Here is a 23,457-nt window from a genome sequence, read left to right as displayed (position 1 = left end):
CTGGACACAGAAGGAAGTAGTAGTAGAAAGAAATTGTCTTCTAGCTAGATCTCGGGTTCATCCCCACCACTTGTTAGCAGTGTGATCTTAGGCAAGATATTTCATTTCTGAGTCTTTATACTTCTTTTGAAAATGGGGCTAACGCTTAAGGATCACTGTGAGAACTAAATCAAGTCATACGTGCAAGTCACTAGCAGAGGAGAGAGCCTGGCACACACTAGTCCTTCGGTATGTGACCTCACGTCTTACCCAGTCTCCTCAACACAGCAGCCGACAACAAACCACTGCACGTCAGGTCTAACGCGAAGACTTCCTTTGGCCCGATTCCCTAGCTGAATTGGGAGAATTCTGGCTGTAAACTGAGGCCGAGACCCACTTCACTAACCACAAACCGCATTTGCTGGGTTAAAAACCAGTTTCCCCCCTTGGTGGGGAGGGTTGGGCAAAGCGCCAGGAATAACGCAATTTATAGCTCATTTCTGCAGCTTAGCAGTCAGCTTCCCTAAGTTCTATTTCATGTCAGTTTACAGAAGTCGCTGCTTAGCCTGTATTTCATTGTACTCACCATATCCATTAAGAGCTGTAACTTGACTACCTGTTTGAGAATTTCAGTGGACTGCTAGAATACAGGAAGGGCTAGTTTCTCTGACACACAGGACACAAATACTGGTCCTACCCATCACCCCTCTTGGAGAATAAGCAGGTAGAACATTGACAACATCCCAACCTCTATTCGGTTCAGCAGTATGGTTTATTACCGTCTGCCTAGAGGTTCTCCCCACACCAAGTACAGGTTGCTCCTAGGGGCTAATTAGGACAGCAACCAGGACTCCAGGGGTAATTTCTCAAGAGCCTCTATCCAAACCAAAGTAAGCCCAGCATTGCCATGTTCCTAGGGCTGGTCAGAAAGGGGTTGGGGTTACATGCCAATGCTTATTTTATTAAGTGGCTTCTGAAAACACACTTTAACCGCCATGCCTCAGAGCTGCAGTTGGATTAAGCAGCCAATTTTATTGGGCTACTGTGTGGTTTCAAGAGGTAATTTCCTGATCAGCGGGCAGCTCCTGGGAATGATACCTGCAGGACAGCTATGCTTATCTTGGCCATGAGGGCGGTTAGCCTCTCAAGGTCATCACCACGTATTTCAATATGACAATAACAAGATAAATGTCACCATGGCTGTTGCTATGCATTAGCAACGTCTCTCCAAATTTGAGACTTGTGATCTCAGCACTGCATTTGATTACTGGAATTGTGTATTAGTTACTTCCCATAACCTGACGTAAGGAGGAATAACCACCTTTAATTTTCTTCTCATCATGAAAAGGGATTTTGACTAAGAATTTAAAGTTCCCAAGTCTTCAAACTAACACAGGTCTCCTAACTCAAAACAAAAGCTAACAGGTCTTCATAAACGTGTATGCTACTTCAAGTCACACACAATCACATCAAGTATCACAATGTTTATTGATAGATACAAGTATATAAAATCAGGGCATGAACATGACTTGATAAATTAAGTAGACTTAATTTCAATACTATAATAAGAGGGACCAATTCAAATTCTCACCATTTGTTTCACACCCACAAAAACCACTTCAAGGGCATTAACGATCTCTCAAAACTGATCAGTTTTGTGCAAGTAAACCATGTTTCTTTTAAAAAGACTTGTGCACTTGCCCAGGCTCAAGGATATTAAAATCTAGCACATAAAGCCCATTACTAGAGGTAGAAATACAGGCAATATACTATTACGGCAACAACCATCAATTACAGTTAAGAATTTTTCTGTAACAACCAAATGGATAATCAAATATTGCAACAACTCAAGTATTACTGAGCAAAGTGCATTTCTACAGTATTCAGTGTTGCTATTCAGTTTTCTAACTTAAAACAGCCTATGATAACTGGCAGCAAAGAAGGTCCTTGCAATAGACTGCCTCTGCTTGAGAACTTATGATGTAATTATTGCATGCTGCTAATATACTATCTAAACATTAAAGATACTCCTAAAATATTTGATGGTAGACTATGATTAAGACATTACACTACAAAAAAACCTTATGCAGAAGGAAATCCTAACTGACGTGCTTCTGCTTTAAATATTGTGAAAACATTACAGCGGAATGAATTTTCGCAGTGGTTAGGTCAAATGCAGTTACATCATAGCAACAGTATGTTTTGCACAATTTAAGGCTTTGGCTGGTTCTTTAGTCAGCTTCTTCCTCTGATTCTTCTTCTTCAGCAGTTTCTAGCCAGGTTAGCCACTGATTCACCTATGAAGTTATAATATAACAAAATAAGTCATACAAACAGAAGACAGGAAAACTGAAAGCAGTTTTGACTCAGGAACGAACTAGCAACGCACCAAAGGACAAAAATCTTAGGCAGTACCACACCTTTTATAACTGCAAACAGCCTCCTGAATATACTGCAAATACACTATTTGTATAGTAGCTTATTTTAAAAAGTGGTTGATTATTTGTATTTGGGAAAACATACAAACTGTTCATGGCCAATCAGCTCAGCTGTCATTTTTCGACACTGCTCCAATTACATTTCCAGATCACTTTAATATGGGACAGTGGGCTCCTTCCAAACCTAAATATGTTAGTTCTGGGGAGGGAGAGGGGGGAGAAAAGATTCCTACAAAGTAGATTTTCAACCCCACCCCAGAACTGTTGGATCAGATTCCCCAAGGACAGGGCTCAATAAAAATGGCACAAGGATGATCCTCATGAAGCTAGTCTGTGAACCTCAGGAGTAAAGGTAAGATACTGAGACCAGTGCTGCTTAAAGCCTAGCCCCCTGGAAAACTACCAGGATAATCACCTGGATTATGTACCATAGACCTAATCAGGCCTGGAATCTGCTTTTAAACCATTCTCCAAGTGATCAATGTACACTGTGATTTTAGAATCCCCTGATGTGTATGTTCTTCCCCTATGCCTAGAATTTCACTCAGTAAGATAGAAAATCAAGGTGTGAGAAATCAGAAGCAATCTCCTCTTCATTGATACTTTAAAAAAAAGCTTAAATCCAATCTTGCACCATCACACCCAATCTGTTTAAGTAGTTTTACTTCTAAGACATTAGCCACCTCTAATTTAACATCTTACATACCACTAGGAAGCCTTTCATTTCAAAGCTTTACCTCACACTGCTGCTGTCTGCCTACTTGACCATAGCTTGTAATAGTGCAGACAAACTACCAGGACTATTTTGCCTGTATTTCAGTTTTAAAGGCTCTTGACAAAGTAATACCAAGTAAATCAGAAAAAAGCAGACCAAATTTCTCTAACAAAAGATTTACCTGGAACAAAGCCTTGCCTTTCCCAGGAAACTCTTGAGTTATATCTTCTTTCCAAGCCAAGAAAGCTTCTTCTTCAATAATTTCCATATCATAAAAGTGAACAAAAAAGCGGAGTAACATGCCTAAAAGACAAAATGTAACCCCACTCTTTAGTGTGCTGTTGAAGAACTGCCCCCACTTGCCATTCTTCTGACACTGGCCTCTCACCTTTCGGGAAGTTGCTGTTGTAGCAGTGCACCTGGAGAGCATAGAGGGCACTGACTTGTAGATCCACGTGATCATGAAGGAATTTCTGCATTACTGGCTTGAAAGAAAGAAGCAGTTGTTTTTCCTGCTCTAATTGTTCTTTGGAAGGAGCAGAGGAAGAATCTGTTTCATCACTGGGTGGGTTTACTTCACTAGAAATATACTGTAAGAAGCTGTACAGAAAGAGGTCTTGTTAGAACCCAAAAGTGAATTTTCTAGCTCAAGCAACAGACACTCCTTAGTGTCTTGCCTTAATTATAACTTAACTCTGTACTACATATAGAAGACCACAACTGTTATCTTACCTAGTCATTAAGATGTTCACAAATCCTTTATCTACATGAAGTTTGGGAGAGATGTTATCTTTAATCCATTTATATATGGTTTGAGGGGATGGATCCAACTTTATTTGCTTCAACAGTTCCTTCTCCAATTTGAGGAGTGGGAATAAGAAACTCAGTCCCTTTCCTTCCAAAATCTCCAACATGCGGTCCTTATTCTGATCAATTTCTGAAGCGACAAAGCCATTTGCATCATCAAGTAGTTCATTTTACCCAGCTGGCCTTTACAAATGATTTCCCAAATGTACAATATTCATGTCAAAGAATAAAGAACTGACCCAACAAAGAAAACTCTTTAACATTTGGATAAAATAAAAATAGTTAAATCATAATAACCTTTTTTCATAAAGGTGAGCACCTGTTGTAATGCTTATTATTATCTGCACAGGATAATCACACTGACCTATATAAATCCACTCACGGTACTAAGGAATCTGTAGATTTAGTATGAAAAAAACAAAACAAAAAATCCCCAGCATTCTCTTACCTGGGAGCATTTTCTGCATATTGACCTTGCTTTGTTGAAAAAGTTCTGTTAACCATTCTCGATCTTGTAATTTAGCTAATTGCTGAAGACAAAGTAAGAAGAGAGGGAAATGGGTGCCACTTTCCAGTGGTTGAGCTAGTTCTGAAATGCTCACCAGCTCTGAAATGATGGCACGAGCTGCAAACTGTGCTAAATATGATTTCACCAAGGGGATGTCAACCTCCAGTTTGGGGCACTGGTCCAATACATTCAGGAAAGCCTTTGAAGGAATATACAACATAATCAGTTCATTAGTTTTTAAATTTAAATGGAAAGAGAGTTCTCAAAGAATCAGAAAAGTGGTCTACCTGCATGAAGTTGTCACTTGTGGCTATCCCTTCCTGTTTGAGTAAACTGATCAAAGAACTTGCTTTTTCTTTATCTTCATCACTTCTATCTAGTGACAGGATGATTACTTTGCTTAACATCTCAGGAAGAAAGTGTTTAGGAGCTCTCATTTCTCTTACACCATTGACAGCTTCATTTGCATTTCCACTATTCAGATATTCAGTCACAACAGTTTCCTGAAAAGAACACAATCCAAATATCTTTAGTGTTTTCCTATCTCAAATACCCTCTAAGAATTAGACTACGGGATTATTCAGAACTTACTGTTAGTTTAAGTAGTTCTTCCTTTGACGGTGGTGGCTTTTTACTGGTCTTGGCAGGCTTTTCCTGGATAAGTGGTGGATTAGTTTTGAGACCAAGCTGAGGTGTCTAAAAAAATAGCAACATAATGGGCATGAATGTCTAATAATTTTTTTCCACAAGGAGCTTGTGAAGTAGGAGGAAGAAGACACTAAAAGTCTTTAGACATCTCCAGAACTACTAGAAAAATAGAAAACTTTGTTCTAACTATGATCCATACCTGTCCCAGAGGTGGTGTTTGAGTGCGTGGTGGTTGTGCACTAGGAGGAATCATAGTTATCTGGGGCTGAAGCTTTGGCACTTGATTTTTATTCATTAGGAACGACTGAGCAGGCCTCAGGCTAATCTAGAATTGAAAAACAAATCAAAAGAGATATCCAAATTAACAACATCCAGTTGGCTAACATTAAATACAGCATTCCAACATCCTAAGACTAATTCAATATATACAAACATGATAGAATCTAGGGCAGAAATGCGAGTTTCTCTAGTAACTAAGATCTGATTTACACAAAAATAAGATACTGTTAGAAATCTTATATTTGTACCAGAATTCTCCTAGGATAAGCATCACCACAATATTAAAATAAAACCCTCAAAATTTCAAGTTTAGAAAACGCCTTGCGTTAAGTTACAGGGAAATCACCATCAAAATGTTAACCATTTTCCTTGATCAAACTGAAGACTTTAAGAGGCTTGCCCTCATATCTCATAATCTTCGCTCATAGGACGCTGGATATCCAAAGAAAGAAAAAGAAGTACAGAAGAGAGAGAAACAAGGTAAAGAACTCCAGCATTAAGTCCTCTTAATAACGCGTCTTTTTATAATCATCGGGCAACAGATTTCTGAATCGACAAACTATGGTATATAAGTAACATAGGGAAATGTACCTCATCTGCATTAAGCTGTCCTTTCTTAGAAAACCGAGGTGGCATATCCTTCGACTGTCCTTGCAGCTGGGATAAGAGTCCCTGACTCTGGTTATGGTAGAGCTGGCTTAGCCCCTATTTCAGAAAGGGAGAAAGAAAAGTCTAGATAACAAGGGGTCACAAATTATGGTAATCAAGTACCAAAGGGATGAGCCAAGCCATAAAGAAAGCTTAATCGAATTTGCCCAGAGAAAGTAAAAGATGAAACAGGGAAGAATAAAAATCTAACCTAACTGTCAAATAAAGTGATGTGATTTTACTAATGCTTTACTAATTTTAAGGATGAGCATTTCACCCAGTTTGAAATAACTGTCAGATGTAAAACTGGTTTAAAAAACAAACATGACCCTAAAATATTTACATTTTTTAAAAAGCAAAAATAAATCACATGTTCCAGGATTTAATACTTGTTGCCTAAACATTCTTAAAAATGTTCTTACCTGGCTTTTCATAAACTTGCCTCCCATCTCTCCAAACTGAGATTGTGTGGGAGGCATAATGTGTCCCCCATGGCCATTGAAGAGTTGATTTGAACGATGACGCCCCATGGTGGGTGAAAATCTATCCTGGATAACTCCTGGACCAGTACCAATTCCGCTACCTTAAAATACACACATAGACAACTCTTTACAACTCTACTACTATTAAATGTAAAACTGATTTTTTAACATAACCAGTGTTTTGGTCAAAATCACCTGGCATTTGTCCAAACATATCAGCAAGTCCTCCAAGTGGATCTCTGTCCATTTTCATCCTGGGTGGCATGAACGGTCCCTCCAGAAAGAAGTCACTTCTCATCCCTTGAGCCATAGGAGCAGGAATAAACACTCCTAGATCCTTTAGAAATAAAGTGAATAAACACTTGTTTCTGGACACTATTTTACCTAAAACTATTACATTGGGAAAAAAACAGAAAAGCTTCTGGACTAGTACAGTGCCATTTCTCTAATTTCTGTAAATAACTTCTTCCCCAAATGGCATACAAGACAATAAAAACATTAAGCTCCACCAAGTAAGATGGTCTCAAATAAGTGGTAAGAGGATCCCTGTGTTACTATAACCTTAAAACCCAGTTAATAAATAAAATTTAAAAAAAAAATCTTACTTTCACTGCATCTTGACGGATTTGATTGATCGTCTTTGGTCCATTGTCAAGAAAAGCCTTGCGAGGAACCCAATGGTGTTCTCGCAACTCTACAGTATCCTTTAATTTAAAAAGTTTTAATAAGTCATTTTACTAATTCCTAAACACAAAAAGTCAGCTTATCAACGTATTTAAAGAAACCAGTTTTACCTGCAGCAGGAAACGAATCCTTGCTGGCAATTCCTTACTCAACATCAAGGAGCACATTCTGGCAAAGTACTGATCCATTAAGGACTAATCAAAGGGAAAAATACCTGATTAGAAAAAAGTGCTATGGCAAATGTATACTATTTAAGGCTTTTAAGATTTCTAGATTATAACCAAGGTTAATTACTAAATATGGTAATCCCTTCTAATATCACAAAAACAAGCCATTTAATAAAATTGAAACAAGCTCACTATATCATTTTTGCCAGCAACACACATACCTTGGCTCGTTCATGGTCTAACCTAGGTCCCACTGTCCTCATTATCTGACAGAGGCACTCCAGATCCTCTCCCATATCTTTGAGCTGGACTCTCTTCTTCTTTTCCAAAAGCTACCAAAAGAAATAAATGCCACATGTTGACGAAAAGCTTACTTGGTTTAGATGTAACACTTTGCCTTGTGTTTGCACTGACTCATAATTCCTACAGTATGTAGTACAGTACTTTCTATTTGGTCTGTGTTGAAGAAATCCCTCCAAGTTAAACAATTTTAATGTAAGTAGGTAATCAGTTCTACCCCTACCTTGCAAAAACACACTGCAACATTTAAATAACAGTTTTGCTGGCCATCTAAAATATTTAACTAGCCTAACAACATTCTCAGATGGCACAAAACAATTATGACTGACTCATTTCCTCCAAATATTGATGTACCCAGTGATTAATCTAGGCCTCAATTCCCAGTCATACTTACTGTTTTGATGCACTTATGAAGGATAGATTCATGAATAAGATCAAGCTTTCCAAGTTCTCCAATGAATTTGATATTCCCCAACATCTTGATCTTAGCAATGGCTCTCTGTTCCTCCTCCTCGGGGAGGAGGGGATTTTCACGCTTATCATAGACTGAAAAAAAACAGGAAATAAAGGCAACATTCAGATTTCAGAATTAAGTTCAAAATATACAGTACTACTTATTATCAAATCTAAACACTCACCATCAACATTTCTGGTTCGGTTTTCAAATTCATCTTGTAATTTGGAAATTAGGAGGCGTCTGAATGTCTATTGGAAACAAAGACATTTACCAGGTTTTGTTAATGCAATCTTTCCAATCAACTTTAAAATAAGCAAGCAAATACTACCACTTACTGTGCTTTGCTTCTGTCCTGGCTGACCCTCTGCTGCTGGGCCATCAAAGTTTGGTGCATCTTCTGCTAATCGCAGACATAGCTGAGCATACAGTGAGCTATACTTTGGCTCTTCTAGGGCTTTGTCCACAATCTACAGAAAATGTAATTTTAAAAAGTTTTTACTTAATACGACCATTTTGAAAGAATCCTTCCTTCATAACTTAATACTCCCTCGTAGTCTTAAGGATCTTAAATCTTAGCAGAAACTTATTGACAAATTCTCTTATATTAGATAATGCATGTAAAGTGCTTAACATACAGCCTGAAAAATACAAGCACTTAAGTGCTAGCTATTGCAGTGTAGCAAAGAAGTCCAATTACACAGTTCTCATACTAGCCACACCTCTACCCCTCAAGAGTTGAAAATACTTTGGATATCAAAACTATACACAGATGCGGGAATCTTATCGTCTGTCAACTATCATACAATTCATTTCCAAGACAAAAATATGGTGTTTTCCAGAGAAGGAAAACACAAAACCTGAATAGCCTGCTGACAGCCCTTGTTTAACTCTCCAAGCACAGTATCAACAATTTAAAATTCACCTCTTCAATCTGATACCCTTAAAAGTCAGTGGTTTTTAACCATCAGTATTCAAAAATACATACACCTAGTCACACTTCAGAGTTTGAAGCAATAATGCAAGTGTAAAAAAACCAATTTGAGTTTGTTAAATATTTTTCTCTCCCTTTCAGTGAAGCCAACATTTAACTTACCAGCAGTATGACCCCTTTAAGGATGAGTTTTGACTCTACACCCACATTGAGGAGCTCAAGGCATAGCTTGTCAAACTTCTCAGGAGTAAGCTTATTTAGTATGCTAAGGAGAAAGGAATCACACTTTGTCAGCCAACACACAAAAAATTACTGAGTTGAAAAATAGTTCTTAAATTATGTTACGTTTCTTCCATTATCTCCATTTCAAGACATATCTTCTTCTTACCCATCTAACCAAAGGGATACTGAAATAAATCTCTGTTATTTAGATTACATCTGTACCTGACTGGGGGTCCCCAGCTGTTGGGCAAGAATCTTTCTCACATCCTCAAACCCAAGATCAAGAGCCTCCCTATTATCAAGGCCAGATCCAGAAGCTAAGACCATCATGTTCTGTGCTTCACTGGGTTACACACCAGGCATGGAAAATCTCAACACAAAAGGCTAGTGGATTTTAACCCAATGACTGAAAGCAACTCTAAGCCTCAAAATACTGATGAGCTGCTCTTCAGGTTAAGATAAAACTGTCAACACTAGCATTTATTAAAATATATACTTGCGGCGTGAACATTGCCTTCTAAGTGATACACCACACACACAAGAGAAATACAACTAACCCATTCTTCTTCCCTCCTTTTAATAAAAGAACAGAACAGACCTGTAAACTTACCCTCTTACTTTCCTGAAGATTGCATCATGTCGTTCTTTTTCATTTGCGGAGTTGTTTGCTGCGGAGTTGTCATCTCGTCTAGTGCTTCGTGCAGGAATCCATTTCTGAGCGTTTTGCCCTGGGGTTTTCCCCAGGAACTCGCTAGTAAAAATTAACAAAAAGATTTATAATTAAGGTAATTTGAAACACAGCAGCCAGTCACATATCAAATACCATACCAATCAGAAATCCTTCTAAATAGAAAAAACACAGTTTAGGTTTTCTCAACTTCTTTTACAACTAAGCAACTCACAATCAGTGGTTCTCAGACAACACTGTGCATCTGAATCACCTGAAGGACTTGTTAAAACAGACTGCTGGGTCCATCCCCAGTTTCTGCTTTAGTGGGTCTGGGGTAGGGCCTGATAATTTGCATTTCTGACAAGCTCCCAGGGTGATGCCAATGCTGCTGGTCCAGGACCCCCACCTTGAGAACCAACATTTTCTAATGTCTTACGACCATGCCGCATGCTTACCACTTTACTACTACCAATTAACATGAACAACAACTGCTGATTTCAGAAATATCATCACTGAAATAATCCAAAGAGTAAAAGGATAAAATACCAATTTGAGAGCCTCAACTCACGTTATATGATTTGGCTAAGAAACAATCAAGAGCTGACATTCTCAATTTAGGATACAGAGCAGTAAGATTAGGATGCCTGATGTCTATCATCACAACTATACTGTTATGCATAAGGAAGACATAATCTGAACCTGTTATTTATGAAACTCATTCATTTTACATGCTTACTATACCTGTTGCCAGCAGTCTTGGGATAGTGCTGAGGTGCACCCCTACTTCCTCCTCCGCCCGAAGAAGCACTATTTAAAAGAAAAATATTTTCTTTTAACTATACCCCAACTACGTCTCACTTAAAAGGGATAAAGGGACTCTTTAATTATTATTTTAGAAATTACACCACGATGAAGACAGAGCTTGGACCTAATGGAAAGCCAAATAACTGCCATCTGAAGGATAAATGTAATCAATTAACAGGGTAGTGAAAATTTAAGGACTTTAAAAAATATATCTGGCACATTAGAAATTAAATGTGCAGCACATTAAGTCAGAATTATCTGGTGTGGCGATTCTTCTGGTTTTGTGATTGGTCTCTTCATAACAAATGCCAAAAATAAATCTACACATACCTGAAACGAGAAGCACCCCCTTCTGCGATCGCACTCTCCACTTTGGCGGCTTGACAACGAAGAATCTTCAAAAGAATAATATTAATGGATGGGGTGGGGAGGGAAGAGGATGGGAGAAATGAAAAACCTAGAAGGAGAGAGAGTAGCAAAATTAGACACTGCTAACAGAGGACTCCATAAACCCTCCTTCAATTATAATTTATTTCAGATCCTGGCACTGCAGCTGATTGAACTTTCACTGCATTGCAGAGCTCAAGACTAAAATAGAACGTACTCAAAACACAAACGGACAGTAAAACTTTACAGCCACCTGGAAACTCCCTTGTGTTCGAAGATTTAAAGAGCCGCCTTCATAGAAATGTAAGAACATCTCAACTGCTAAGAACCCAGCTTTGAAAAAGCCGCATTCTACCTCCTTTGAAACCGAGCCCTGAGATCAGTAAGAGAGTCTAGCTCTACCAAGACCGGCACATGACATGGACACGTCCCAACAGTGTTACAGCCTCAACGACGAGCCCAACAACTGGCCGAGGGGTGGCTACAGACCGCGGGGCGGTTTCCCCCGCTGTCCCTTCTTGACCCGCTCCGCAGAGGGCCCCGGCGGACGCGAGCCGGACAGGGGGTCCGGCCGGGGCTAACAGGCGGAAAATCAGGCCACAACATGGCAGCAGGAACCTCCGCCCCATTTTCCCTTCCTGGGAACAAAAGAGCAGCGGCTTCCTCCCACCAGGCTGAGTTCGGGAAGTGCCGCGGACAGCCTCCCGCGAGCCGCCGGGGCCAGCCTCGGCCGGCGGGCGGGCAGAGAGGGAGGCCGCCCCCGCGGCCCGGCTCTTTGTTCTCGGGCAGGAAGGCGGTCTCCGTCCCCCGCCGCCTCCGAGCCGGCCCCCGCCCGCCCTATAAATCCCCCGGGGGCTGACAGCCGCCCCTCCGCAGCTGACACAAGGACGCCGGTCTCCGTCTTCCCTTCCCTCTCCCGTCCCGGGTGGCGCCCGCCGGGAGACCCCTCGGCCTCCAGGCAGAGCAGCCTGCCGCTGCCCGCCGGCCCCGGGCATACACACCTCCTCCCGCCGGAGGCCGGGCTCCGAGACTCCTGCGCCTCCGCCAGCCCCGTGCCAACCGCCGGGCCCCCGCCGGCCCGCGCCCCACCCCCCGCGGCGCGCGGCCCCGCCACGCTCGCCCCCGTCCCAACACACCCGCGCCTCGGCCCGCCTCGGCCCGGGCCCCGGCTCCGCAGGGGACGGCCGTCGACAGCCTCGACGACGGCCGCGGGCTGCCGGTTTCCTTCTACTCCGTCAATAACGGGAAGGGAGAACAAAGGCGAAGAACTTCCAGGTGCCCGAAGCGCGAAAAAAACGCCAAGAAGGGTCGCCCCGCCCGGCTCCGCCTGCGGCCGCCATTTTGTGCCACTCGAAAAGAAGCGGCCAGCAGACGGCGGCCATTTTAGAGCGCTCCACTCCGCGGCGGCGGCGGCGGCGGCTCCACTCACCTTCACCGAGAACTCAGCAGCTGCCGCCGCAGCTGCCTCCTCAGGATCGGGTCGCCGGGGACGGGAAAGGGAGGGGAAGGGGAACGGAAAACAAAAAAGGGGGAGGGAAGGGGGAGGAAGGAGTCGGGAACGGCCTGAAACTCTCAGCTCAGAGGAGTCGCTGCTGCAGCCACCACCCAGTACCCGCCGCCACCTCCATAGAGCTCCGACTCGCTGCTGGCGCTGAGGCGTGTCTGAAGCCGAACTTATCACTCTGGGGCGGCCGAACCCACCAGAGCCGCGCCGAATGGCTCCTTCGCCACCCAATCAGCAGCCTGGCTGCTGCCCGCCACCAATCCGCGCAGGGCGGCGGGGAGGAGCCACCGGGCCAAGCTCGGTTGCGGCGCAGCCCCGCCGCAGTGCGCAAAGCCATATTCGCGAAGGCTCTGAGGCCAAGCCAGTGGCGTAAGGGAAAGTGAGCACGGTGGAGATGCGGGCCAGTTGCGTAAAGTCGAGAGCCCGTCTGAGTCTGCGTTGGTGTGGTTGTCTCATCTTCCTGCTGTCTCTTTGTTCCCTGACTCCCTACCCCATGCTCGAGTTATACAATCCCTTTTCCCCTCTACCGCGTTTTCTCACCGGGAATATGGGGGAAAACTTCGCCTTCTCCTACCCTACCCGGTTCCTGTCCGTGGCGTGTCACTGATTTTCCTGGCACCCCCAAGGAGCCGTGATTGTCCCTCGCAGGCCGGACCTCCCTGGGACGGGCCTGGCGCCCCCGGGGCGCAGCGCCGGGAATCACTCTTGGTCTCTAGGTGCTCGGCTTCGGCAACCTTAGGCTGGAGGAGCCCGGAGAGTAGGGTTCAGGAGACAAGACGGTGCACCCAAAGGCATAAAGAAAGCTTCATTCAGCTTCCTATTTATTCCACCCCCTGCAGAGTGAATGAGAAAAGGATGAAAGAAAGGGGTTTATTGTCTTTGTACTTCACACAAGAAGCGGCTTTCCCCAAAGGAATGTCAGACCAGCGCTCACGGAGGAATACCCAGGATATACCAGACTTCTTCGGAAGAAGTGTTTGCAGAGCGCGGGCGTCTGGAGGATTTTAATTGCTAGCTCCTGGTTTTTGTTTGTTTTTAAGCACGTTGAACACTGTCAGCTGTGTATTTCCATTTTATGTAAGGTCCACCATAACAAATAGGATTAGGCTTTTCAAATCCGGCAGGTTGAACTGTTTATACTTCTCAGGTAAAATTTTAAAGGAGGGGAGGGGTACCGTAAAACGAAGTGTTCCGTCGTTTGCGACATTTTAGCTGTACAAAAATGGAGTCTTGGCTTTACAAAAATGGAGTCATGTTTCCATATACTTAACAGGAATTTCCCCATCTTTATTTTGAACATACAGTTCTTGATACAATGTGTAATCAAAGGCAAGAAAGTGTGTGTGTGTGTTTTAACATGCATGACTTTTAAAGAAAGTGTCCAATAAGGGCAGGACTTTCAAAGACCCAAACTTATGTTTGACATGTCAAAACAGCTCTTGGTGTTGAAAGCACCTAGTCCTTAATACAATTTTCAAGAGAGTTCCAGTTTTTCCTAGGACGTTTAAACCTGATGATAGAAGGGTGTAGTGTCGCTCTGAAGGTTTCTAACACAATACCAGCATCTTGATATCTTTGCCATATAGAGACTGATCATTCCCCCTCCTTATTATACTACTACAATTATTGCTAAGTCAACTTCACTTGAATTTTAACAACTGGAAAAGATACTTTCACTCTTGGGAGTTAGTTACATGTTAAAAAAAAAAGGAAACTACGTATTATTTTTGGGAAAGGTGCAAATTGTGTTTGAAATACAAGAGGTTTTACTTTGTAATTTCAAGATCCTTCTAGCTTCAAAATAACACCAGAATAATATTTCTTTATAATTTCTGTAGGGCTTTTACAGTTTGCAAAAATGCTTTCGTAAATGTGATATTTTATATTTACATAACCATTTACATTCTTCATGACTGATAATACATTAATCTGATAGAAAGAGTAGTGTTCAGAAACAGTAGTCTAGACTTCAAAGAGAATATTTACTGAGCCCTAAAACCTGGATCATCTTTTAATTGAGGAAATTGAAACTCAATAATTAAAAATAAAAAGGTTTTTACTTAATCTTTGCTCATTGTGAACCCCTCTGCTATGGACTTTGCAGGTATGAGTGTATGTGAGAAACTGGGATGGAGGAGAGTAACCCAAGGTAGAAAAAGTGAAAATATGGATAATACACAATCTCTCAATTACCTTTCAATCAGTGAGAGAGATAGATATTCACAATTTTGAAATGCTTCCATCATATCTTATATGTATAAAAATTTAAGTCATTATCTGGAATTTAGCTTTTAGTTTATAGAAAATTGAATTTTAAATACACCCACTTCAATCTGCTAGTTTTTAACACTTCCATTTTATGTCAGTTTTCTATAAGACTGAAAAATGCTAGAGTCCTGACTGACTTGTTAACTCATATTTTTGCATTATTTTAACTAATCATGTCAAATGCTGGTTATTATTCTAACACATACAACTTCTAGAGCATCTGCTATCCTCTAAGTGTTTTAGGATTCCCTGATCATACATCGCCAGCCCAGATTTCTCACTAACCAATTCTGAATTTCCAAATGCCTGTTGATTGGAGATGCAGACTTCCAGCCATATTAAGTTTGGGCCACATAATAATTTTAAACATTTGAATTAGTTGACACTGAAATTTTAGGAGATTTTACACAGAAATCTAGATTTCCATCTTTTCATGAAAAATCTTAAAATATGGCAATACTGGGCCTGAAATTCCAACAGGGCAACGTTCAGGTATAGCTGGGTAGCAACTGCCTCATCTAGATGTTTTCTCTTCATTTTACCACAGTTCAATCTGACTTGATTCACTCATTTATCTTCCTCTCTGGCCTCTATAACCATCTTGCTTTTTTGAGTTATTTGTTCAAATTCAACAGATTCAGTATGTAACTGATCATCTTCGTATTATAAGGAAAAGGAGTCAGACCAGGTAGTTCAAATATTTTCTCTAGCACTTACTGTGTAACGCTGGGGAAGTTATTTAACTGCTCTCTCTTCTTGATGGGAATAACAGTATTTATAGAGTTGTAAGGATTAAATGAGATAATGTATGTAAAGCACATAGCATAGTCCCTGACATAGTAATTACTTAGTGTCAGTTACCATATTATCAATAATACTGATTAACCGTTTCACAATTGCTAACTTTAGTTTTGCGAAAGATCCCACTATTCTATACTAGAAACTTGACTCTACATTTTCGCTTTCCTTTTAATCAGGTTTAATATTCAACCTGGTGTTATTTCCCTCTAAATAACCTGGCGTTATTTTCTTCTAAATCATCATCATCTTCCTATATTCGTCTTCCTCTCTACAATGTCATTGCATACATGCCATTCTATGCCTTAGCAAATTTTTCTCCTGAATTATTAAAAAATTCCAGTTGGTCTCCTATAGTCTTTTCCCTCTACTCTGTATATTCACATTAGTCTTCCTTAAAACACGTTTTTTTCCCCCAATATATTATTACCATGCTTAAGAATCTTAGTGTTTCACTATTTTCTACATCAGTTGATCTCAACCTTGGGTGCACAGTAGAATCACCTGGGAACCTTATAAAACTCTCAATGTCCAGACTGCATCCAAGACTAGATAAATCTGAATGTCTCCGAGTGGTATCCAGGCATCAAAAGCTTTTAAAGCTCTCCAAGAGATTCCAAGGTGCAGTCAAGTTTTGAGAAGTACTGTAGCAGAGTATTATAGAAAACGATAACATTTACAGCTGAAGAAAACCCTAGGGAAAGGAAACTGGGTTCTAGAAAAGACAAGAGATTTCCCCCAAATTGGGAAACAGACATCCCAGTTCTAGGCTTTTGCCTGGCTTTCAAGCCCTTCATATTCTGGCCCTACCCTACCTCTTCTGTTGGCCTTATTTTTCACCACTCCCAGACACCCAATCTTCTCTCTTAGAGCCAGTTAGGCTGGTATTGCTGCTTCAAAAAATTCACTCCCACTAATGCTCCATTGCTTGAAATTTTGAAGCCATCCTCATTTATCCCCTCTACTGATTCATTCCTGAAGCACAGACATGAGTATGTGAGTGCCCTGCTCAAAAACCTCAGTAGGTCTCCCCTAACAGAATACCACCTGAACTCCTTAGTGTGGCCCTTTGTAGTCTTGTTTCAGACTATTTCCCTGTTCCTAGGCACATCCGTCCTCCATTCCTATTATCCATAATCTAGTTCTATGGTACTCAAATTTTGCTCCATTATAACACTTTGGTGGTCTTTGTCCACTTGGCAGAAAAAATTAAAGCTAATGAGTTAATATACAAATGGCTAGGCAAGGAGCTTGGGCTTAATCTCTGTTTTCAAGGAGCTCACAATCTAGACAAAGAAAAGATACATACACCAATCACATACAAGGGCAGGGAAGGGCAGAATCAATGCTAACCTGAACAACCAAGAAAAAACACTATAAGTTTTAATACAGGGAATAATAGGAGATGAGATGTGGCCATCCTTCCTTGAGCACCAGAATGATAATTTGGGACTCACAAAGTTCTTGAGTTGATCAGAACTCTGATGAGTTTTAGTTTAAAGCTAATCAGTTTTAACTGATCAGAGTGCTATTTGAGGGAAATTAACCTTGTGGCTGGTGTAGAATGGATTGAAAGGCAAACCTGGAGATAAGGAGATCAGTGAGAAGGCTAGGTACTGTGTTATTTTTATGGCGCTTATTTTTCTCTCTCCTCCAAAATCATAAAGTCCTTGAGATCGGAAATACTTCTCTTCCATTTCCAGTAGGGATCTTTGCACACAGCAGGAGCTGAGAAAATATTTGTGCATATTATCTTGTTGAGATTTGTTCATTCCTTTTTCTCTTGGCTTCCATGACTTTACACTTTCCAGGATTTCCTCCTACCTCATTCTCTCCTTCACCAATTCAGCTGTCTTTGCTGGCTTCTCCTCCTATATATTGACCTCTAAATATTGAAGTACCCAAGGATTTATTCTAGGCCTTCTTCTCTTCCCTCAGAATACTTTCCCCCTAGGTAATTCATCTATTCTATGACTTTAAATACTATTTATATAATGATGATTTCCAAATTCATATCTCCATTTCTGTTTCATCCCTCCCCCCATGCAAGTTACAGATATATGTCAAATGGCCTACTGAAATTTCCCCTTGGATATCTAATAGGCATTTCAAATTTAATATGTTCAGAATAGTTTTTTCTCCATTGTTCACCATCTGCCAGTTACTAAGGCCAAAAATCTATAAAATCATTCTTAATTCCTCTCTGTCTTTCATCTTCTATATCCAATCCATCGGAAGTTCTACTGGCTCTATCACCAAAACATATCTTAAATTGGTCCACTTCTCTTGATCTACATTGCTATCACTTTAACCACCATTATCCCTAGCCTAGATTACTGCAATAGCTTCCTAACTTGTCTGTCAACTTCCTCTCTTGCTCTCCAATATGTTCTCTACCCAGAAGCCAGTCATCTTTTAAAACTGTAAATCAGATACCACCACTCCATGCTTAAAACCTTGTGATCATGGATATACATTATATCCACAGTAAAATCCAAACTTCTCTTCCTGGCCTACATGGCCTTAACGTGATCCAGCCCTTGAATATCACTCTGAGCTCACCTCCTGCTGTGTTCCTCCTTGACTGCTATACTGCTTCAGTCACTGGCCTTTTCTTCTACTCTTCAAACACATCAAGTTCAGGCAAAGCTTTCTATTCCTCAGACACGCAAATGGCTAGTTCTTTTTCAAGTTCCATGGCCCAAAAGCTCTTATTCCAGTTTTTACATGGCTGGCTCTTTTTCATAATCTAGGTCTCAGCTTTGTGAACTTAAGGTCACTTTAGAAAAGCCTTCCCTGATCACCCAATGCGACGTTTCCTTTTCCAGGCACTGGAATCTATCGTGTTACTAATCTATCATATTACTCCACTTAATTTTTCTTCATAGTTCTTATCACTATCTGCAATGATGTTTTGTATTCTTTCTTGTGCACTGTCTGCTTACTGCATTAGGATGTAAGCCGAATGACAGCATGAACATTGTCTGTCATGTTCATTGTTATAGTCCTTAGATACAGTGCTTAGAATAGTTCCTGGCATATAGTAGGCATCAATAGATATTTACTGAATAGAAGAATATACATGCTCTCATTTAAGTCTCAGTACAAATCATGTGGAATAAGTAGTGAGGTGTCATTTCCCCCATTTTACAGACAGGGAAATTGAAAGGTGACTTTTCCAATGTAATTCAGTTAGTATGTGGCAGAATCTCACACTTCTCCAAGTACACTAAGCTCCCTCCTACAGCAACATGAATAATCATATTGGGGATATTCCTTTTTTATCACTTTTCCATACAATGTGTAAGGTGCTTGAATTAGTTTCCCGTGGCTGCTATAACAAATTGTCCCAAAGTGGGTGGCTTAAAACAACAGATTTTCTCACAGTTCTGGAGGTCTGAAGTCCAAAATCACGGTGTAGGCAAGTCTGTACTCCCTACAGCGGCTCTAGAAAAAATCCATCTCTTGCCTCTTCCAGCTTCTGGTGGCTGTTGGCATTCCTTGGCTTGTGGCTGCATCTCTCTCTGCTCTATCTTCACATTGCCCTCTGTGTGTGTCTGTGTGTGTGTGTGTGTGTCACAAAACTCCTCCGACTCTCTGAGGATACATGTGATTCTACTCAGATAATTCAGGATAAACTCCTTCTCTCAAGATCCTTAACTTAATTACATCTTTTGCCATATAAGGTAGTAGTCACAGGTAGCAGGGATTAGGACATGGATATATCTTTGGGGGGCCACTATTCAGCCCACTATGGTGCTCATAGCATTTTAGTGCAGAACTAAATTCTTGGAACTCTGTTTAACAAGCCAGTCTTTCATTATTTGGATCATCATTCTTTCATTTAATAAATATTTAGTGAGCACCTAATGTATACAGTGTACAGTACTAGAAGTTGGGTATACATTGATAAACAATGGTAAGCACTTTATGCTTTGGGTGAGAGAGGGTACTATTAATAATTACTTTGGGACAGCAGACATTAACCAGGGCTATACTAGGTAAACCAGGACATATGATCACCTTACTTATGATGCATATTGTTAGGCCAACGGAATGAAATAAACCAAGATCCTGCCTGCTAGTATTCTTCCCTTTGCCATTTTTCTTTTTTAAGTCAAACATAGTGTTTAGTTTTTAAAGTTCTTAAATGGATAAATAGTAGTATGACTGAGGTGATCTCACTGGACTTCATCAATATGGAGACCCCTTATACCTTTGGATATTGGACTTGTGAAGTGGAAGGCCCAATTCAGGGCAAAATTTTCTGTACTAGACAGCCTAGAGACACATTTGAGCCTTAAATAGAGAAGGACAACTGATGCTTTCAGTTCACTGTATTTCATAATTTATTTTAGAAAAACTAAAGTTAAAGACTGGGTAATGTTCATCTGCAAGAAACACTACTAAAAGGTGATCAAGATTACTGGCAGCAACTTAGATGATATAGTCTTCAAGTTATGTGCAGTTCCTAGTATTCCTTTCTTTCCGAAGTAATAAAGTATACATGAATGCAAGTTACTAAGAATATTATTATAGGGATAATATTGCATCCACTCTAATTCATTAAAAAAGAAAATAATTTGCAAACTTTGGTACTTTATAATTTTTATTAGTGACAATACTTATTTACAATACATCTTACAACCAAATGTGACCAAAAAGTGTGCTAAAACAATGCAGGTAAAGAATCATTGTTCTTGAAAAGGCAAACTATTGAACTGAAATAGAGATACTTAAGTGCAATAAACCAAGTATTTAATCATGTTTTGGAGGGCAGAAAGTACACATGTCCAGAGCATAGATTATATACTTAATAATTTGTAAAGTGCTCAAGTTTATACTTTAAAGAATGCTTTTTTTTTTTTTTTGTGAGGAAGATCAGCCCTGAGCTAATATCCATGCCAATCCTCCTCTTTTTGCTAAGGAAGACTGGTCCTGGTCTAACATCTGTGCCCATCTTCCTCTACTTTATATGGGATGCTGCCACAGCATGGCCTGACAAGCGGTGCATTGGTGCATGCCCGGGATCTGAACCCAGGCCGCCAGCAGTGGAGTGCGCGCACTTAACCACTACACCACGGGGCCAGCCCCTAAAGAATGCTTTTATATGCAGGAGAGATATTCTTATTTCCATTTCACAGATGAAGAAACTGAGGTTTGGAGAAGCTAACTCATTTGTGCATATCTATTTTTTAAACTTTTATTCCAGTGGTTTTCCTCTAGTTTATACTTCATCTCTTAATAGAGTATAGAGTATTCAGAACTAAGATAATGTATAGTACTTGTTTAATGCCACTAAACCATTTACCTGAGTCTGAATAATATAATCAAAGCAGCTGTGATGGTTAATTTTGTGTGTCAACTTGCCAAGGCCATGGTGCCCAAATATTTGGTTGAACATTCTGGATGTTTCTGTGAAGGTGTTTTTGGATGAGGTTAACATTTAAATTGGTGGACTTTGAGGAAAGCAGATTACCCTCCATAATGTGGGTAGGCCTCATCCAATCAGTTGAAAGCCTTAACAGAACAAAGACTGACCTCCCCCAAACAAGAAGGACTTCTGCCAGCAGATTGTCTTCGGACTCAAACTGTCACTCTTCCCTGAGTCTCCAGCCTGCGATCCTACCCCATTAGATTTTGGACTCACTAAGCCCTAACAATCATGGGAGCCAATTCCTTAAAATCTCTCTCTCTCTCTCTCTCTCTCTCTATATATATATATATATACGTGTGTGTGTGTGTGTGTGTGTGTGTATATATATATATATATATATATATATATACACATCCTGCTGGTTCTGTTTCTCTGGAGAACCCTGACTAATATAACAGCTATTTAGAAAACTACTGTGACCAGGTAGAGTTGTTTTCTTAGAGAAGCTGAAACTAATCGCGTTCTCTTACTTTCTTTGGAAGGTTAATGGTTAATTTAAAAAGCTGGTCATTTAAAAAGAATGCCTGGTCTTAGGTAATTTTTAAAGTGGAAGTATAAGTATGGAAGACATTTAAACACTCAGTTACTAGGAGGTGAGTTTAAAATGCCAGGGGATAGGTTATTTATGCTGTTGCTCTGAGACCCAGTGCATATATTTACATATACTGGAGTGGAATTCTGGCTCTGGATCATTTACTAACTTGTTGAAAACTTAAGCAAGTTACTTATTTTGTATATTGGAATTACAGAATTTTCCTAGAGATATGCTATATGAATACATATGTTTCTCTTTACAAATCTTGTTTGATTTTCTCTGATGAAAGAAGCATCAATAATGATAAGTACCAAGTATAAGGATGATGACAATAATAATCATAATTCAAAGCTATGCAGCACTAGTTTTCTAAGTAGTCTAAAGCGCTTTCCCATGTTGGAGCACGGTGTCTTTGAGGGGAGATGGTAAGGGGTAGGTAGCAGTATCACAATTCCACAGATGATGCAGCTGAGGCACTCTTACATCTATATTTAGGGTCTTGCTCCTGAAGTTGCACAAAACAGAGTCTAGAAGCCAGGATACCTAGTTCTCTGACGAAGTATTCTCCCTTCTTTTAAATTTGTTTGCCTCATATGTTTCCTGGGCTGGGAATTCAGGATCCCTGATTCTCCAGACTTAGGCAGTAAACCAGAGTTGTATTTGCTGTATGTTTAGATATTCTATATTTCTAGTAATTTTGCCACAGATTGTGGTATAACCCTGAAGGACCACTTCAATGATGGAGTGAAAATTTCTAAGATTTATAAATACTGTTAAAAATTCCAGCACATCTGGACCTGGGTACTCTAGTACTCATCATGGCTGCTAATTTTATTTCTTGATTTCTTGACTTATTATTTTTGATAAGGAAGATTGGCCCTGAGCTAACAACTGTTGCCAATCCTCCTCTTTCTGCTGAGGAAGATTGGCTCTAAGCTAACATCTGTGCCCATCTTTGTCTATTTTGTATATGGGACGCCACCACAGCATGGTTTGATGAATGGTGCATCAGTCCGTGCCCAGGATTCGAACCTGCGAACTCCGGGCCGCTGAAGCAGAGCGTGCAAATTTAACCACCCTGACGGCCCATGGCTACTAATTTTAGACTGAAAATATTAGTGGAAATGGGAAAGATGTGAAAAAAAGGGAAATGGGCAAGTTTTGTGATGCCAGGTGAAGGAGTTGGCAGTTTTAACCAGCTGTGTGCTTTTTTGAATCTTAAATTTGGCAATGAAATTGAAATATGAAGTGTTCATTTTTACCCATTAAATTGTAAATTTATTAAATGTGATTTCTCTGTTTCACATAAAAATATTGCCTAAAGGGTAGTAGCCATTCTATCAATAATTTTGGTAGGATGATTTTTGTGCTCCTAAGAATTATTGAAATATTAATGAGTTACTAAAAATAACTTATATTCTCACTGGTTGAATAATGATTTGCTTTATAGAGAGAGAATAGGGAGCCCATTCTAAAAGGGAAAGAAATTTGAAGATGGCGTGGCAGACCTATATATAACAAAGTGAATTTTGGTTGCTATTGCACCAAATAGTTACCTTTCCTTAGCTATAAATACACTGTTCTCTTATTGACAGTTACATTTTATTGTGGCTGATTAGATAAAGGGTAGAGAAAGAACATTTGTGAACCACCAAGGAACTCAAAACAGAAACCAAAGATACCATGGTGAGCCAGTGCTGATCCACAGTTACCCAATGCTGTCTTGAAGACTAGAATCTTTATCCCAGAGCACACATCCATTTTCACATCCCTACAGCTGAGCGTGGAT

The 23,457-nt window shown here is 40.3% G+C and overlaps 1 protein-coding gene and 1 non-coding gene across 2 annotated transcripts; both read right to left on the bottom strand.

Moving 5' to 3' along the window:
• Positions 1-1,448: 1,448 nt before the first annotated feature.
• EIF4G2 (eukaryotic translation initiation factor 4 gamma 2) lies at positions 1,449-12,967 on the bottom strand. The gene is made up of 24 exons (XM_087433968.1): positions 12,749-12,967; positions 11,797-12,591; positions 11,616-11,703; positions 11,070-11,196; positions 10,677-10,742; positions 9,876-10,016; positions 9,206-9,308; positions 8,448-8,579; positions 8,294-8,360; positions 8,050-8,201; positions 7,577-7,687; positions 7,299-7,382; positions 7,110-7,208; positions 6,700-6,841; positions 6,445-6,605; positions 5,966-6,079; positions 5,295-5,420; positions 5,039-5,143; positions 4,735-4,950; positions 4,388-4,646; positions 3,865-4,069; positions 3,521-3,732; positions 3,314-3,435; positions 1,449-2,276 (listed from the first exon to the last, which is right to left on the bottom strand). The coding sequence occupies exons 1-24, from the start codon at positions 12,965-12,967 to the stop codon at positions 2,211-2,213; spliced, it is 3,912 nt and encodes a 1,303-aa protein (XP_087290094.1). The 3' UTR covers positions 1,449-2,210.
• On the bottom strand, positions 5,771-5,913 carry LOC147916558 (small nucleolar RNA SNORD97). The gene has a single exon (XR_015552856.1). It is a non-coding gene; the product is annotated as a small nucleolar RNA SNORD97 (small nucleolar RNA).
• Positions 12,968-23,457: the final 10,490 nt, after the last annotated feature.

The sequence above is a fragment of the Ceratotherium simum genome, chromosome 7 (genome assembly GCF_057802395.1).
Source record: "Ceratotherium simum simum isolate JZ-2026a chromosome 7, ASM5780239v1, whole genome shotgun sequence".
NCBI lineage: Eukaryota > Metazoa > Chordata > Mammalia > Perissodactyla > Rhinocerotidae > Ceratotherium > Ceratotherium simum.
The sequence above is the reverse complement of the archived record's forward strand: the minus strand, read 5'-3'. Positions and strand labels throughout refer to the sequence as shown.

What these genes read in the sequence shown, in the direction of transcription:
- EIF4G2 (XM_087433968.1), bottom strand. Translation starts at nt 12,967, where the DNA reads ATGGCTTTGCGCACTGCGGCGGGGCTGCGCCGCAACCGAGCTTGGCCC. An exon ending in CCGAACCAGAAATGTTGATG is followed by an intron (nt 8,202 to 8,293) that starts GTGAGTGTTTAG and finishes GTTTTTTTTCAG; the next exon opens with TCTATGATAAGCGTGAAAAT. An exon ending in AAGGCAAGGCTTTGTTCCAG is followed by an intron (nt 2,277 to 3,313) that starts GTAAATCTTTTG and finishes ATAACTTCATAG; the next exon opens with GTGAATCAGTGGCTAACCTG.